Source organism: Rhinolophus sinicus, linkage group LG01 (assembly GCF_036562045.2).
Source record: "Rhinolophus sinicus isolate RSC01 linkage group LG01, ASM3656204v1, whole genome shotgun sequence".
NCBI classification, from domain to species: domain Eukaryota; kingdom Metazoa; phylum Chordata; class Mammalia; order Chiroptera; family Rhinolophidae; genus Rhinolophus; species Rhinolophus sinicus.
Genome location: NC_133751.1, coordinates 44,344,667 through 44,362,626, shown reverse-complemented (window position 1 = coordinate 44,362,626; position 17,960 = coordinate 44,344,667). Strand labels below are relative to the sequence as shown.

Below are 17,960 nucleotides of genomic sequence, written 5' to 3'. Positions count from 1 at the left end.
ATATAGAAAACATAATAGGTATTTTAGTATGCGTTAGTATTTTATTTTTCATTGTTCACTTTTTCAATCCATTGCATTTTTTATATTTTTGCTTTAATTTTTTGGATGCATTTAATTTTTAGTAGTATTTGCTTCATTGTAAATAAGTTAGGAGGGTGACTATTTTTGTAATCTTTACTTAGTAATAGTTTTTGTGCATTGTATTTGTTCTACAGATGCATGCTATTCCTTTGAGGTCCTCCTGGGTGATGACCTGTGCTTATGCTCCCTCTGGTAATTATGTTGCTTGTGGAGGACTGGACAACATCTGCTCTATATATAACTTAAAAACCAGAGAGGGAAATGTGAGAGTGAGCCGAGAATTACCAGGTCACATAGGTGAGCTCCATTCAATATTATCCTTTCCTACCAAACTTGACTCCTCCTGAAGAATGGAGCTGATCAAGGTGAATGAGTGACAAATTGTGCTCAGCTGGCTAAAGGATGAGTACTAATCAAGTGACAGTAGAACTTACTATTAACTAACTTTTTAATATAAATGATGACCACAATTCTATTTTTCTTAAAACGGTATTATTTTTGTAAAGAGGATAAGTTTATTGCAAACTATTCAAATAATAATGAAAAATACAAAAGCAAGCAAATATTTTCTGGTATAGTATTTGGTTAGCAGCATTAATTAGGAAATGTTGCCACTTATCAGGTTTCTGCCTCTTCTAATTCTTGGCAATACTATTTGACCATGCTTTTTACAAAACCTCTATAATGGCATTTCCCTGCCGTTTCCATATTTTGAAACACTGGTGAATTCTGAGCATTCAAATGTCACCTTTTTCATGAAGCTGTCACTGAGGTGGTGGCTCTAATCTCTCACCATACTTCTAATCTTTCTCCAAGGTACTTAATCCTGTCTGCCATAGATCATAAGCATTTGTGTAAAGGAGTCTCTTTCTCTTAGGTAATTGTAGTAGGTGGAAGGGTCTGTGTCTGACTCAAGTTTGTAACTTTCAGAGTGCCCAACATGATACCGTTGAAACAGTAATTACCTAATAGTTAGGTGAAGTAATTAAGGTAGAACGACAGATTACACTGACAAACACATGTGCCCAGGTATTCTATTTTTAAGAATATATAGTAATATTTCATACGCTAATTGAGTTACTAAATCGTTGCTGTGTTCCTCTCTGCTGTAGGCTACTTGTCCTGTTGTCGTTTTGTAGATGACAGCCAGATTGTTACAAGCTCAGGAGATACAAATTGGTAAGTTTATTCCAGAAGAACACTGATTTGGGGGTTGAGAGTGGTAGTAGGAACTAACATAAGGAGACAATAGTCATTGTTTTTATTTACTTTTCATTACAGTGCTTTATGGGACATCGAAACAGCCCAGCAGACTACCACGTTCACTGGGCATTCTGGAGATGTGATGAGTCTTTCTCTGAGTCCTGACATGAGGACTTTTGTTTCTGGTGCTTGCGATGCCTCTTCCAAGTTATGGGATATCCGAGATGGAATGTGTAGACAGTCTTTCACTGGACATGTGTCAGATATCAATGCCGTCAGTGTAAGTGAATAGCATTTCTAAGGAAAATTCTTATAAATAATATGCTCTTGTAACGTGGAATCCCTAAATGTCATATTTATCTGTTTTAATAAGACATATGGAGGACCAGAGCCAATATTTATTGAATACTTGCTATGTGCTAAACAATGGGCTGTGTACTTGGCATGTTATTCTATTCAATCCTAACCAACATTCTAAAACTGAAACTAAGGCCCAAAGTAGTTAAGAATCTTTAGTACCAGTTAAAAATCTTTAGTACCTGCTAAGAAGTCAAGGTGGAATTTGATTCTAGGTTTATTTTACCCCCAAGCCTATTATTATACTGCCTCACATGATTTTTGTACATGTCTATGAAATAAATGTTTGTTGCTTTTCTTTCTAGTTTTTTCCAAATGGATATGCCTTTGCCACTGGCTCTGATGATGCCACTTGCCGTCTCTTTGACCTTCGTGCAGACCAAGAGTTATTATTGTATTCTCATGACAATATCATCTGTGGAATCACCTCTGTAGCCTTCTCAAAAAGTGGGCGCCTCCTGTTAGCTGGTTATGATGACTTTAATTGTAACGTATGGGACACACTGAAAGGAGATCGTGCAGGTTAGTAACAAGCCGCATTAGGTTGTGGTTTGGGTAGGAAATATGAAGAGTTCCCATCAGTTGTTTGAGGCTCCTGGAGACCCTGGAGCTGAGGAATTGGCAACCTAGCAATTCTTACTCATAGTCACTGTTGCCCTTTGAGTGCAGTTATGGTGCATAAACCAGTTACTTTCCTGTTTTTTGAAGAGTTAACATCTAGTTCTGTCCTATTTTCTTGTTTGGTAAATTTTGATATAAATGTGAATAGTGAATATAATTCAGTGTGGTCTTTTCCAAATTAAAACTTTCTTATAACCTGACAGGAAACATAGCTTAAGTGCTATGGATCATCTTCCTTCTAGAACAGATCTTATCTGGGACAGGACATATACTCACTGTCGTCCTTTGCAGCTTCTATACTATAATTATAAAATATTAGTATATACATCAAGTCATATTGAGAACAGTCAATAACAAATTACACAGAGTGATTTTTTTTTCAAATTAAAGAATCAAATAATTCTACATACTGTGTTTCCCCGAAAATAAGACCTATTCCAAAAATAAGCCTGTTAAGATCGTCACCAGATGGAAGCATTTAGTACGTGATGACAAAGTTCCAGATGATGACATGACTGTATTTGAATAAGTGTAGATTGTTGGACGTGAAAAGACTAACACATCCCCTGAAAATACGCCCTGATGCATCTTTTGGACCAAAATTAATATAAGACCCGATCTTATTTTCAGGGAAACACGGTAGATTGTCACCAAAACATAGGCGTTCTCTGACCCCCAATCCATATTTTTTGCTTCCGAAAGTAGCTTGACGCTTAGGCATTCTCTGTTGAGAGTTTGGCTTTAACACCGCTTCTCCCACCTCATCCCACCCAGACCCATCTTCCAATTTTTCCCATTTTGTGAATTTTGATTAACACATCAGTCAGTGTTTACATAATTAGAACTTTTTAACAGTACTTACTGCTGAGCAATGAGGTCTGTACTGTTATTTCTTTTGCTATGCAGCCCTTACTTATATTCTCTAGGGTTAATATAATTTTTTGGCTTATAATCGTAGTTTTGATGTACTTCTCACTAATTATTCTTCAACCTTTCTGCCAGTTTTGATATGTCTTGGAGTGGATCCATTTTCATCCATTGTGCTGAGTATTCAGTGGACCTTTTCAATCTGGAAACTTACACCCTGTAGTACTAGGATGTTGGAGGTTTATTTAATTGCCAGCATTTCTTATCCATTATCATTCTTTCTAGAACTCCCATGATTCCGATGTCTGACTTCCTTGGACTTTCTTTAGACTTGATTACATTTTCTCCTATTTTCCATGTCTTTTTTTCCCTTTATGTTCTAGAAGAAATCCTTACCTTTTTATTCAATGACCTTTCTGTTAAGTTTTGATTTTTCATTTTTGCTACCATCTTTTTGAGATATTTTTGTTAAGGTATCCATTCTTTTTTTCATGAATAAAGTCTCGTTTCTCTGAGGTTACAAATGAAACCCTTTTTTTATTATTATTATTAGTTTCAGGTGTAGAAAACAATGTAATAGACATTTATACCCCTCAAAGTGATAACCGCTGTCCCCCAATCTACTACCACTCTGACATCATATATAGCTGTTATAGTTCCATTGATTCTATTCCTAATGCTGTGCTTCACATCCTATGACTATATATATATACATATATATACGTATCATATATATGTATACATACGTATATATATGTGTGTGTGTGTGTGTGTGTGTATATATATATAATTGTAGTTGACATTCATTATTGTTCAGCTTCAGGTGTACAGTGCAGTGATCAGGCATCTACATCATCCCTGAGGTGGTCTCCCTAATGGGACATGTGTCTATTGAATACCCTACAAAATCTTTACAACATTATTGCTTATATTCCCCAAACCGTCTTTCGTGTCCCCATGGCAATTTTATAGTTACCAATTGTGCTTTCTAATCCCCTCACCTTCTCCTTCATCCCCACCCGCCTCCCATCTAGCAACCCTCAGTTTTTTCTCTATGTCTCTGAGACTGTTTCTGATTAGTTTGTTCATGTATTCTATTTTTTAGATTCCACATATAGGTGAGATCATACGGTATTTGTCTTCTCTGTCTGACTTATTTCATTTAGCATAATGTTCTCTAGGTCCATCCATATTGTTGCAAATGGTAAGATTTCATTCTTTATGGCTGAGTAATACTCCATTGTATAAATATACCACAATGAAAGCCTTTTTTGAAGTTTTCCTCTTCAAGCATAATCTTTTGTGTGTTCCAAGTTGCTTTGTTTCCCCTTTTCTTCTTATTTCTCAGCCCTGTCCTTATTTTTAGAGTATTTCCTTAAAACTTTGGTTACTCTTAGCTTGTTTAGTGCCTGGCACTGTTTGAAAGCCCTGTGCACATGGGTGGTGTGTACTGCCTGTTGGCCTCACTGAAGGATAATCTCGCCAGGCTTTCATTGGGGAACCGCTGATATTATAGATCTTATGGACTTTTTTTTCTCTTGGGCTAGCCAAGTTCTCTTGAGATGGATTTTCCATTTTTCTACCTGACATGTATAAGCTCGCTGCCAGTTTGGGGCTGACTTCAGCAGGAAAGCTGTGGGGCAAAACAATTAGCAAGTAAATTTTCTTTAGTCCCCATTTTCAGCACAGTTTCATCAATCTCAACTATGCCAATTTTCTCCCAGTTAAGAGATCCTTTTTTACTCTCTTTAGCAAATAAGTCTCCAGTCTCCAGTTGCAGGAGATCACTCACTTAACTGAAGAGTGGAGAGAGACCTGGGGAGTCTGTCCCTGGACACTTTGTATCGCAGTCCTAGTTTGTCCCAGCTTTGCCCCCACCTGGTTCCAGAGAGGATCATACCACTCGCATCTGATCCTTTTGAAGGTTCTGCGTGTAGTTTTGTTTCTCGGCTTACCAGAGCATTTGCTATGAACTCGGCATTTTGCGGTCCACTAAAACCACTCCTACCATCCAGCTTATAAAGTTTTGTTGCCATTGCCTGCTCCCATATCCTCACTGTACTGGTGGGTTTTTGTCCTTACCCATTTAAACTCCTATACAGTTGTTGAGGTTTCCAAGGGAGTAGAGGGGATATCAACATTCCCAGGAATAATTTTCCACAACCTCTTTAAATAGAGTGTAGAAAAGTTCAGTTTGCATTTTGCAAGTATACTTTCAGAGATATTCCATTGTCCAAAGCCAATTACTTTTTTAAGGTATTAAGCGTTTTGCTTGGATTAAGTCAATTAGTATCCATAAAACGAAAATGTGTTTGTTTTCCTTAGTTTTAACATATACTTGAGTTTTACTTTTGCTTTGCTTACTGGTTAGTTTCAACATGTCTCAACTGGATACTTTCATCTTAAAATTGAACCATTGCTTATTCTCATACTAATGCATAGTCCTTTCCAATGTGTCTTGGAGTAGTTAGCCACAGTTTTCATTTTTCGTTATTTCAACACATAATGGTAAATTTGCCCATTGCCGAATGTTACCATGCTGAACGTGCTAGAGAATATTAAGACTTAGACAAGATGAACTTCTGTTCCTGAGATCGGATGAAAATGCTTAATTACATATAGCAAGAACACAAATTCAAACACAGTATTAAATCAAAAATTCTTGTGAGAATTTGATATATTCTATTTTTTAAAATCTTTACATTTCTCATTTTCCTTCCAAATATTTGGGAATATTTCATTTTATGCTGTGTGGTAATCAGAATGTTGAGATTAATATACAAAAGAAACTAAAACTAGATGAGTTTGGTGGTTTCAGAAAGTTATAATCAAAACATTCCAGCATTTGGTGGTTAACAGACGCAAGTCAATTATGTAGGTATTTTTCCAGTGGTGATATAAGGCAACTTCGTTCTTTCGTTTTTGTTGTTCTTGTGGTAATAGACTACTTCATTGAACTTCATTTAAAATTTTGTTGAAAATAGCATAGCTCAGTGACAAAATATGGAGTATCATGAACTTACTAGAGGTGTAGAATAATAGCCTATATCTATTTTCCTACATATGAGAAAACATAATTATGAAATAGTTTTTCAAAAATGAGTAACACAATTTGATGCGTATGTCAAAAATTCATGTAGTGCAAAGAATTGTATTTTACTTAGATGTCCAGCTTATCCCCGGACCTCAGTCTCCCCACTCAGAGGAATCTGTTCGCTTTTAAGTGCTCTTCCTGATTTTTTGCACATACACTTGTTTAATTCTAAAACTTGCCCATTGTTAACTTTTTTTTTAACTTTTGTTTTTCAGGTGTTCTTGCTGGTCATGATAACCGTGTCAGCTGTTTGGGTGTAACTGATGATGGTATGGCTGTGGCAACAGGCTCTTGGGACAGTTTTCTTAGAATCTGGAATTAACAGTGCATACAAGTTTTCTGTTCTCCGTTGATACCTGGAGAAATCAGTGCTACAGCCCATAGCTGTGAAAAAAAATTCTACCTTATATTTGCAGGTGAAGATTTTCTATTGAGATTATTATATAGAAAAAGAAGCTTTCAGTAAACTACAAAAAAAAAAAAAAAAAAGATATAGCAAACAAGGCAAAGGTGCTTGCTGAGATCAAAAGGACCAATGTATTAATTTGAGGAGTTGAGCTAATTTAACCCTGATGAATTTTTGCTTTTCTAAATCTAAGTCTTTATTTTCTTTGTGTGGAACAAAATGTACACATTATAGCAACCTGTCGTTTGTGTTTGCATTTTTCAAGAACTACATTTTTAACTTTGTATACATAAGAACTGTCACATTTTTGAGTTTTGTAATGAAGGAACCGGGCACAGTAATAGATGGAGGTAACACCACGTGTGTCCTCATGTTTCAAGAAGGTCTCCTTGAATTCTGACCTTCCTTTTTAATCTAAGAGATCCTGGTTGCTTAATGTTTAAGAATGCTAACAGCTTGGTACCTCTGAGGGGAGTCCTTTTGATTATCATTAGTTTCTGGTGCATCCTTTGCCATTCTATCAATTTAAATAAGCGCTCAATTTCAGTTCTTTGAGGGGGAGATAATCAGAAGGCTAGGGAATAGAGATTTCATTCTGAAATTTTAGTCATATGTAAGAAACTCTTATTTTATGAATAGTAGATAGCAGTAATCACATATAAATGGTTCTTGGCATTTTAAAAAGCAGATTATGATCAAATGACATTTAAGTAGCCCTCTAAATAGTGAGACTTTCCTATTGATTTCAGATTCTAGAACTGAGTTTGTAGATTGTATTCATTATTTAATAACGTTGATGAACATTTGGATTGTCCATGCATCAGAAGAATTTTCCCCAATGTTCTCCATCAGGATGTATCGAGATAGGAAATATGACAGCGTTGTATTTTTCAAAATGTAAAATCTGACCAGTCATTAGACCTGATTGGTTTATATTATGTGAATTTATGTTCATATAATATAAAATCTGAATTGGTGTAAACTGTGACTTCAAAAGGAAACCTTTTACAAAGGAAATATTCAAGTTCTTTGCTCTTCTGTAATAGTTCTTCCCTTAGCACAAAATACTGGTTTCTAAGTGGCATGACTTTACTTCAAAGAATAGCTACACCCAAGCAACTCCATTTTAAGCCACAAGAAAAAGTCCAAAAGCAGTTCTTCAAGGAGTCAGAGGAAAATACTAAGCAATTCATTTCCGTGTTTGTCAATGGTATACTAAAGTGTCTATTACTAGAAAGGGCCCTCCTAGATTTAAACAAAAATACTTTTCCCCTTGGATTTTCTCCTACAAATAAATCTAAATGATTGACAATGGAAGATTGTTAGTCTTGCTTGATGGTGAAGTCATGAGTTATTCTGATATACAGAAGTGCATTGTGTGTTGTTAACTCAGTAAACTGTTAGTTACTGGTGAGATATGTTTCTATTAACTTTTGATCACCTGTAACCCTAAATACTCCCAAATTTTACATGTCAATTTTCATTTTTATATTGTGAATATGCTAATAAGTGTACCAATTATAATGAAGTCATTGTCAGTTTTGTTTAACACCAGTGATAGTAAAAAGAATAAAATGAATAAAGGAAGATTAAGATACAGAGCCATAAAAAGTTGTAGGTGGCAGGCAAGAATGTATATTTATACACAGATTTCTATGAACTTTTTGCTGTTAATGTTTGTAGACTATTTATATTACTTCATAAAGGCAGCTCTTTGAGATAAGGCAAGAATATTTAGAAGGAACATACTCATTTCCAAAAGAAAGGGAGGGGGTGAGGCTTTGCCATGTAGTTCAGCAATTCATTCCAAAATCCTGTTCAAGAAAGCACTTCTGCCATGTGGAAAATAGCTTTATACAGAGTAGCTCCTCTGCTTTGAAAGTTATTCTAGGAAAAAGATGCTTTAGTCAGAGGCACAGACTACAAGAATTCTGTTCTTAAATATGTTGATAAAAATGATTTAATGTTGTTAAAGTTTCTATAGTTTTAAAAGCAATTCCCATAATTAAATATGTATGAGGCAACTGAAAACTACCAAGGTTGTGGCTAATTATACATATGACCAAATGGTGACCTCATTGCCACATTAACTTACTAGTTTGCTTTCGAGTGCTATGGGTTCTAGTTGCTAAATATATTTACTTGCAGTTTCAGTTCAGCTGGTTGTCTAATTCTGTTGTTCAGAAGACTTCCTGAAATCAACAAATGTATATAATTTGAAAAAATGTGGTTTGAATCTTAGTTTTTTCATAGTTAAAAATATGGCCAAATATACCTTTAGGGAATTCGCATCATCAAGAATATTGCAGTTATCTGATGTCTATTAATTTTTTTTTTTTACTTTAAAAGATACAATTACGTGCCTCAGCAGGTTTATTTGTATTAATCACTTCATAAAGAGTAGTTTTTAGAGATCTGGCAAGAATAAAAGGCATATAGTCTTTTCTAAAACAAGGTAATAGAGACCTGCCATTGTGGTTCACAAGTCATCCCAAAAACCTGCTCAAGAAAGCACCGTAAGCTAGGTCCCTCCCTAGCTCATCTTTTTATAGCTATCATTCCGTGGTTATACACACCATGTTGAGCTCCACCTTCACACAGGCAAAGATAGCACCAGAGTCCTAGACATGATGGATGTAGGTGCTTCTGGAATATGGGGTAAGCAGTTTTAACGTTAACCTGTTTAAAGAGAAATGGATCTTGACGTCTCCAAGTGACAAAATGAAATTTTTAGTGTTAAAAAATACTGTGCCAATATTATATAACTGCCCTTTTCCAGCACTTTTGAGGTCTTAGATTTAATAATAAATTAAGACTTTACCTGCTTTAAAAGTGAAAACCTTCAGGGAAATTTATGCTTTGATTACTGATGAATGTCTCACATTTAAAATTGTAACACAATTGAATACTTAACAGCTTAGTTGTGTTTAAACTTCTGGAAACTGATTAAACAATTTACCAGTGGGCCTATCATTTTAATAATGATGTCCTTTCTAGAATCTTTAGTGTGTGAGTCAGGCTAAAAAATTTAAGTACTATGCTCAACTTGTAGTTTCTCCTTTGCCATTGTGGAAAACAATATTTTAAACCATTTCTCACCTCCTGTTAGAATTTTTAAAAGACCCACAAGCTAGACCATCTTTCTTGTGAGAAAGGGTAGCAAAAAGAATAAAATTGGTATTTTAAATGAGATTAGACAGAATGTAAAGTACACTTCATATTTACTAGTTTTTCTCCCACTGTTCATGTTGAGTTGCCTTAAATTCAGTGCTGTATTTAAAATATTGGTTACCATAGGTACTCATGAAAATGGTTTGTAGTTGAATGTCTAAGCTAGCACTGTTTTAAAAAGTAATTTATTAATCAGACTGATGGTACACCTTGTATTTAGCAAATTTGTTTGCACATTAATAAAATTCTTAAGTTTTTTCTTTAAATCCAATTGTTGATCCTATAAGTTATGATGATGCAGCATTATGAAAAAAGTTGTTTTAACTGGTGTTCAATGTGCCCCACAAAATCTTACACCATATAGTATTTTTCTTAATAGAACACTTCAACAATATACCTGGTAGATATTTGAAGCCTTTCTGTCTTTTATACAATGGTGCTCTATCTTGTTTTCTTTTCAAAGAAGCGTCTGAACACTTGTATTTGCATATTCTTATCCAAAGGCACCCACATCTAAGTGGGTTTTTAAAGTTAATAAGATGTTTTTCTTCACCTAGAATGGTTTCTATACACTTGTGGCCAACAGACTCAGAATATCAGTAGTATGACTGTGGGGCAGGTGAACCTACTAGATTAAAGCTCTTATAAAAGCTTTAAACCAAACAAATGATGGATTTGTACCATGATTTAACAGTGTTCTTTGATCTTTCTTGCACAGTGATTCATTCCTTTATGTACAGTAGCTCTGTGAAATAATACTGCTGTGAATTCATAATGTAATCAATAAAGTTCTTTAACCCGATTTCAGGTAGCATGTTTTAATTTTAGTAGACTGAATCATTAAGTGTCAGAACTAAACTCCAAGCCTAATATTTCATGCTCAGCCTGATTTCTTTATCTAAACATTGGCCCTGGGATACCAGAGCAGAGATTGGAATGCTTCTGACTTGTACTTGAAGTACTATGTTAGCTTACTCTTCAAGGGCCACAGATTTTCATTACAAGGCAAAATTAAGTCATTCTTTCCCTGGAGCTCCCTTAGGATAATTTAGTTTCCTTCTGTGTAATTTTTAAATAAACAATTCTATTGCTTATACTATTGATTAAAAGTTTTTACTTTCATCACCACAACCTTGTGGGAGGATGAATGAGTAAAACTTTCAACACTAGGCCAGGTGTACTAAATGATTTAATAAAATCAAAAGATGATGAGCCAGTCTACCCAAGGTAGCTTATACACCTCCCATAAAAATTAAAACTCACTAAATGCCAGTATAAATGCTACATTTGTCAACTATCAGGCAAACAGGTTTTATTTTCACCTTGCAAGCTTGCATACTTATAAAAAATGTAGTTTTGTAAAAAGTTTGAGGTTATACAAAGTTTATAAATAATCCTGCAAACACACATAGTGAACAATAACTCTGAACTACATCAGCTGTAAATTACATAATTTCTGTAGAATTCACGGGCTTGGCCATAGGTACACTTACTTCTAGGCATAAAGGTTGGGTTTCATTATTTTAGTGTTCCATTTCCAACATTCATACATTTTCAAACTTGACCAGGTGGAACGTCATTCAAACTAGTGATGGAAAACTTACTACAAATTTACTATACCGGGACCACAATTCCAGTAGTTCACGAACTTTAGCATGCATCAGGATGACCCAGAGGACTTGTTACAATATCGATTCCTGGTCCCCAAACCTAGTGTTTGATTCAGTTGGTTTGCGGTGGGACCCAACAATGTGCATTTCTTAAAAGTTTACTGTTGATCCAGGGACCAAACTTTGAGAACCACTTAAGTATGCTAATGAGGTGAGACCAAACCATTATGCTGTTAAGTTCAAATACTTTGTATAAAGGTTAAGGCCCTGAACTTGGAACCTAAATTAGCAGTAAGCAGTTTTAGGCATCAGTTTCATATTGCAGGTGTTACGTGATCCCACTTGGTGGCTTGTACCATCTTTTGGTTATAAAGCAACAACAGCTATAAATTAATATTTATTTGACACTGCATCCTAGTATCTGACTGGCATAAAAATATATTTTTGAAAGGCTTTTATGTTCTTAATAGTGTTATATTCTACTTAAAATATCCTGAAAAAGTGTGTTGCACCTGCTGTGAAAAGACAGAACAGCATCCAGGAGCCTTGAAGGCACAGAAAAGGAAGTACTGAGTATTAAAAGAAGAAAAGAGCCTGAAATGCTATCCCTCCATGGAAAAGAAGCATGAAAACACTTGGCCAAATGCACTGTGTCCTCTGTGATTGTGCATTTCTAGCAATTACGTACCGTGTTTCCCTGAAAATAAAACCTGCCCCGAAAATAAACCCCAGTTAAGATCATCAGCCAGATGGATGCATTTAGCACGTTACGATGTTCCAGAAAAAAGATGACCTGACTGTACAGGTATTTGGATAAATGCAGATTTTTGTATATGAAAAAATAAGACATCCCCTGAAAAATACGCCCTAATGCGTCTTTTGGAGCAAAAATTAATATAAGACCCGATCTTATTTTCGGGGAAACACGGTAGGTGATGCAGACTGGGCGGTCCTCAAGATTACATTTTGCATAGCAAAGCCCTAGAATGTCATTTTCTAATGTTTCCACATTAAGTTTCAATTAGTTTTCAACACAAAGACACAATACTTGAATCCATAAACATTTCATTAAGCTAAAAAATACAATGACAATTTTTAACAGTGCCCTGGCAAATTCATACAATTAAAAGTAAACCCACCGGGGTGAGGGTGTGAGGGGAATCCAGCAGTGTGCTCAGCAAATACCTTAAGAACAGAGTCTGTACACGACTGTAACCACCCAAAACTCAGACCTCCCTTATCTTTGGCTTTTTTTTATCACTTCAAACTTGACTCCTAATACTGAGATAGGAAGCTTTCTTTACTGTCGTCACAGCTAAAGCTGAAAATGTTTCTTGAGAAACATATCAGGAAGCTATTTAGACCCACATACTTTTAGTAGACACTATTTAGAATAACTTTATACTGCTTTACATCGGTTTTAATGGGAATAAAAGGAGTAAAAACAGCATATTAGTGGCTTACATATACTTGCCAAAATAGCAAGTGACTGTAAGTTGCATAAATAATACACACAAGAACATTCCACATTCCCTCCTGCTGGTTAGAGCACACAGTGCAGTTTATAAAACAAAAAAGTGACTATTCCCATTAGACGTCAAAAATTAGTTTTGAGAAAGAAGATGAAAGGAGTACCTCTAACTCCTGGATGCCAGGAAGCAGAGTTTTTCAGAATCAGAAACGAAGAAAGCCCTAATTAAGAGCAAGGCCCCACCCCTCAGGGGTCACATAGTTGGTTCTGCTGCTTTTAACTAATTCATTATTTTAACACATCCAACAATTTAGCCTTTTCTTTACCCAAAATTTAAACTAAAGAGACGTAACACTCCTCAGAAATGCAAACACCCTGAGATAGATCATTACCAGAATCTACACAAGAATTTGCTATTTAGGTACAGTGAGCACAATTCATATTTAAAGTCATTTCATGAAAATAACTGCCCCAAATTATCCAAGTTCCATTTTCTCCTATGATGATCACCAAAGCCATCTCTATGGTTAAGATTCTTCTTCATTGCTTGAATGTAGAAACTGTTTAGTAAAATTCTCCAGCTGACTTTTAAGTTGAACGGCTTTATTTCTAATTAAAAAAAAAAAGAACAAAACCATCTAATTATAAAGGTCAATGAGAAAAAAATGCATTCCACCCAATCTTAAAAATAAAAAACCACTAGGTAGCTGCTGTAAACATTTATCTGAACTCAGATTAAACTATTAACAACCCCTTTTTAGAGTATTTATTATATGTGCTACTATAGCTTTTCAGTAAACACAGATTCCAACGTCCAGGACACAAAAGAATGAAAAGCGTAGGAGGCAGTGGAGTCAGACCTATCACCTTAACATGGGACTTACAGCCTAAGTCACATACAATACTAGAATCATACTTGATGCAGACAAATGCCCATAAAAAGAGGAAAAAAGGAACCAAAACTGACAGAGAACACAGATTTGTGTGTCCCATTCTCAAACTGCCAGGACACACACACATACTTGAATGAGCTTCTCCCTCTCTTTTTTCCTTGGGCTTGTTTTGTTGAGTGCATATGCTCGAGGTCATGTAAGTTAAATGTACATATGAACTTCACTGTATATTTCTTCAGGCAAGTCTCCTGAAGTACTAGGTAATTTAAATTCTATCTGAATGGCTGAGCCTTAGCTAGTAACAGTTGAGATTGCAAATATTATGGAATTTGTTATTGAAAATTTTCCTGTTAGAAAAAGGTCAATTTGCAGATCAAAAATATTCATACTTATCAACTCAGTCCTGCCCAAATCAGAGAGCTACATAAGTGCCAATAATCTGTTATCATTTATGTTTTACTATAACAAGATGAAACACATTTAAAAACCTACCTAGGTTAACAAAATAACTTCTACTGGATGTAGTTTCACCAAATTTCAAAGGCTGTATTTGGAATGATCTAACTTAAAAGAGCAATGGAGTACTTGAAATTCACTTGGGTATGTTTGTGGTGTGTGAAAAGAGGCTGGGTCATCTCGAGAGATTCTGAAACTGAGGTTCAATGAGAATGTGAGTGCTGATCAGATTAAGAAACCCTAGAGAGATACTACCACAGTGTTTTAAATATGTCCCCAAATTCAGGTTACAAGGACAGTCTCTCCAATTTGCAGACAATGCAATCTGCTCTTATATGGGGGTTTGTATGTAGCATGTGCTCTGGTAAATAGCAGCAGGGATTAAATGATGCTTAAGGATTCTCCCAGACTCATGAGCCAGCAAATGGGTTAATAAAGCTGACAGTTAAGAACTGCCAAGACAAACAAATGAGAAACAAAAATTCATAGACACATACAATAGATTAGTAGTTACCAGAGGGTAAAGGGGGTAGGGGGTGGGAGATGAGGGTAAGGGGGATCAAATATATGGTGATGGAAGGAGAACTGACTCTGGGTGGCAAACACACAATGGGATTTATAGATGATGTAATACAGAATTGTACACCTGAAATCTATGTAATTTTTAACAATTGTCACCCCAATAAATTAAAAAAAAAAAACTGCCAAGAAATACAGACCATGTGTACTTCTGATCTTGTCCCCAAAAGCATAATTTATTTATACCCCAAAGAGTCCATGATAAATTACATTAAACCAGAATTCTACATTATAATAGGATACTTTATTTACTTTTGTTGTTTCAAATTTAAGTATATTCAATAATCCCCAATGAGAATGGAAGTCATGGGTCTTAGATACACATGAGTAAAAACTTGTACTTTGAATTGCAGAACTTATGCTTTCAAAAGGGACTAAACATAGCTTAAGAGTTGTAAATTTAGATCTAAAAAATTCCATTTACTTTGATGTTTTTTCTTGTTGAAATTAGCCTTCATTGAAATTGCAAAACTATGGAATTAAATACAGAAAATTATAATTTAAACCAACACAGAAAGCTAAAAGTTTTAACACAAATGCACTAGTGACTTTATCAGAAAATATTCATATTGAGAAAAAATGGTTCAAATACCTTAAAAGCTTTGAATTGTTTTGTATTTCCTCCAATTCATCTATCTCTTTGGAAAATCTAGCAATTTCTTCTTCTAGATGTTTTTGTGTAATATCAACTTGTTGGCACAGGCGAGCAAAAGTGGTTGCCATTTCCCTTAAAATAAAAAATATTTTATCAGCAGTCATGAATGTCCTTATGTCCTTTAAAATGAATAGGCTTTCATTTAAAGCTTACAAAAAGGAGATCACACGGTAAAAAACATTTAAAACATAAGGTATCAAAGAATAAGAACAAGGTGCTAAGAATGGTACGGGGAGGGTATGGCACTTGTGAGCTTAATGACTGTGGGCTTAACTTCATCTGGCCTCAAGACAATGCTCAACAGGTGATATTACCTCTGATATATGGTTGTGAATATGAATAAGCTATAAAAAGGCAAAAGATGGGTATATTTCTTCAGAAGCCTTATTCTTGTCTCCTACCCATAAAAATTTCACAAACTCCTATGACGTAGACAAAAATACTTTAAATTATGGCAACATTTAACCATATTTCTAGAACCAATAGGTTACATTTATTTTGTATACTAGGTTTAATATGTTAGCATTGCCAAACGTTATGTTTATATTTTGCAACTGGGAGCATGCCTGGTAGATAATCTATCTCTGGACTATGATTAAACAACTTTCTCATCTTTCTCTGCAACTATTCTCCTATGCATCTTCATCTTTGCCCTGGTCTTTTTCCTCTCCCTTCTCGCCACATCCCACCAACTACCAATATTAGACAAATGAAGCATCTTTCATTATTTTAATATTTTATTAAATTAATATTTTATCAGTATTATTTTAACTGAGTAATTAGTTCAGGTTGCCTCCATTAGAGTGTGAAGTCCTCTAAAGAAAAGGATCAAATTATCTTTAACTTTTTATTTCCCATACGTCGAACATAGTTTTTGTCACATGGTAGGCAATTAACAAATATTTGATGATCAGATGAATGGAGAATTTCATTAATGTTGTTTCTACATATGTGAACCTCAGCTGCTTTCTGCTGGAGGTCCAGGTATCTTCCTTAGATGAAAGATCTTCCTTAATACTAAAATTATATAAAATAGCTCAATAAATTTTTGGTAGATGAATAAATGAATGAACTAAATCAGTGGTCTCAAATCCATGCCCTCATTGTTTCCATTCTCTATAAGCTCTATGTTAGAACAGGCTTTCATGTTGTGTCTGAAACAGTATAATCTCCCTGCAAATTCTTGTCTCCTTAATCTAAACCATTCAATACACACACCATTGCAAAGTTATTTGTTCTAGAGCTAAATATTAATGATATCACTCCCAGGAGTCCTAATTAGCCAACCCCTGTCCTAGTGTTAGGTTTATACTCAAATGTACCCTCTTATGTACAGCAGCTCTCACTGAAATTCTCTCATGTTTCTCAACACATTCCTTTTCCCCTACCTTCTTGCTTTCTGTTTGAGCGGTTTTCTCTGCCTAGACCATGCTATTCTGCACATTCTACTACTCCTTTAGGAAACCTTTATTGATCCACTATCCTTTATGATCTGATTCTAGAGTCTCATATTATGAGGTTATCATATTCCTTATCACATTTCACATTTTATTATAAATATTTACATTATTTCTTCTATTAAATTGCAATTGCCTTTAGCTCAGAGAACTTTTTAATTCACCTCTCAGTAGCATCCAAATACAGAATATTATGCATTGATTTAACTGGAGGTCTACATATTTTTACTAAATCAATGAAACAAATATTTAAGATACATGAAAGAAGACACTCAGTGGACCCAGGTATTTATTATAATAACAAAATGTGTTCATATTGTGGTATACTTTTGAGCTATTCTCTTATCTGTACATTTTCTGCATGTATGTCATACTTCAATAAACCTTTTTTTTTTTTTTTTTTTTAAACCAAATACGAAGCGTTCAACTTACTGTTGTACTTGATGGCTGCAGTTTGCACTCGTGAAGCTAACAATCATCTGCAGTTTTTCAGTTGCGTAGTTCACAAACTGTTGTTTAAAGGCTCTCTCCTTAGCACGGGTGGTCCAGCTCAGCCTTTCGTAAAGATACAAAGCTCCATACATACTTAATGAAACCGATATAAGTTTCCAGCCTACAGTTTTCCAAATCTGTAAGATAAATTTGCAACATACTTCGAGAAAGAAAAACACTACCAGGGAGATTGTACTAAAAGGCATTTTAGAAAACTCATCAGTTCCCTACAGATCTTTGAGTCAGTTCCATTTTTAAAAAACGTATCTTCCTTCTCTATGAAAATCTGAAGTAATCAGAAATCAAACAAGCTAAAAAAGGAAACAGCACATAAATATCAGGCAAGAACTTTTGTAACATGCCAGACATTTGGTAAGTTAATTCAATGTTTCTCACAAAGGGAGGTTAATTTCTTTTCGATCAGAGGTTTCAAAAACCAAAACATGTAAGTATACACTGTTAATGATATGAAAATTGAATATGTAAGAACTACTTTGTAATCATCAATACTTTAAGGCAGATCCCTTTGGCATTCTGAGAATGCTAC

At 34.9% G+C, this 17,960-nt stretch overlaps 2 protein-coding genes across 8 annotated transcripts in view; one reads left to right on the top strand and one right to left on the bottom strand.

Annotated features, from left to right (window-relative positions):
- Window positions 1–10,602, top strand: part of GNB4 (G protein subunit beta 4) — a 39,808-nt gene extending 29,206 nt beyond the window's left edge. For both annotated transcript variants that reach the window (XM_019751987.2, XM_019751977.2), the window contains 5 exons: window positions 216–378; window positions 1,194–1,260; window positions 1,363–1,564; window positions 1,947–2,163; window positions 6,439–10,602. In XM_019751987.2, coding sequence (XP_019607546.1) covers window positions 216–378; window positions 1,194–1,260; window positions 1,363–1,564; window positions 1,947–2,163; window positions 6,439–6,545 — 756 coding nt within the window. In that variant the 3' untranslated portion in view covers window positions 6,546–10,602. The remainder of the gene's footprint in view (window positions 1–215; window positions 379–1,193; window positions 1,261–1,362; window positions 1,565–1,946; window positions 2,164–6,438) is intronic.
- Window positions 10,603–11,095: 493 nt separating this feature from the next.
- Window positions 11,096–17,960, bottom strand: part of MFN1 (mitofusin 1) — a 30,724-nt gene continuing 23,859 nt past the window's right edge. For all 6 annotated transcript variants that reach the window (XM_019751911.2, XM_019751942.2, XM_019751953.2 and 3 more), the window contains exons 16-18: window positions 17,354–17,550; window positions 15,402–15,536; window positions 11,096–13,490 (exon numbers count right to left, since the gene is read on the bottom strand). In XM_019751911.2, the coding sequence (XP_019607470.1) occupies window positions 13,409–13,490; window positions 15,402–15,536; window positions 17,354–17,550 (414 nt within the window). In that variant the 3' untranslated portion in view covers window positions 11,096–13,408. The remainder of the gene's footprint in view (window positions 13,491–15,401; window positions 15,537–17,353; window positions 17,551–17,960) is intronic.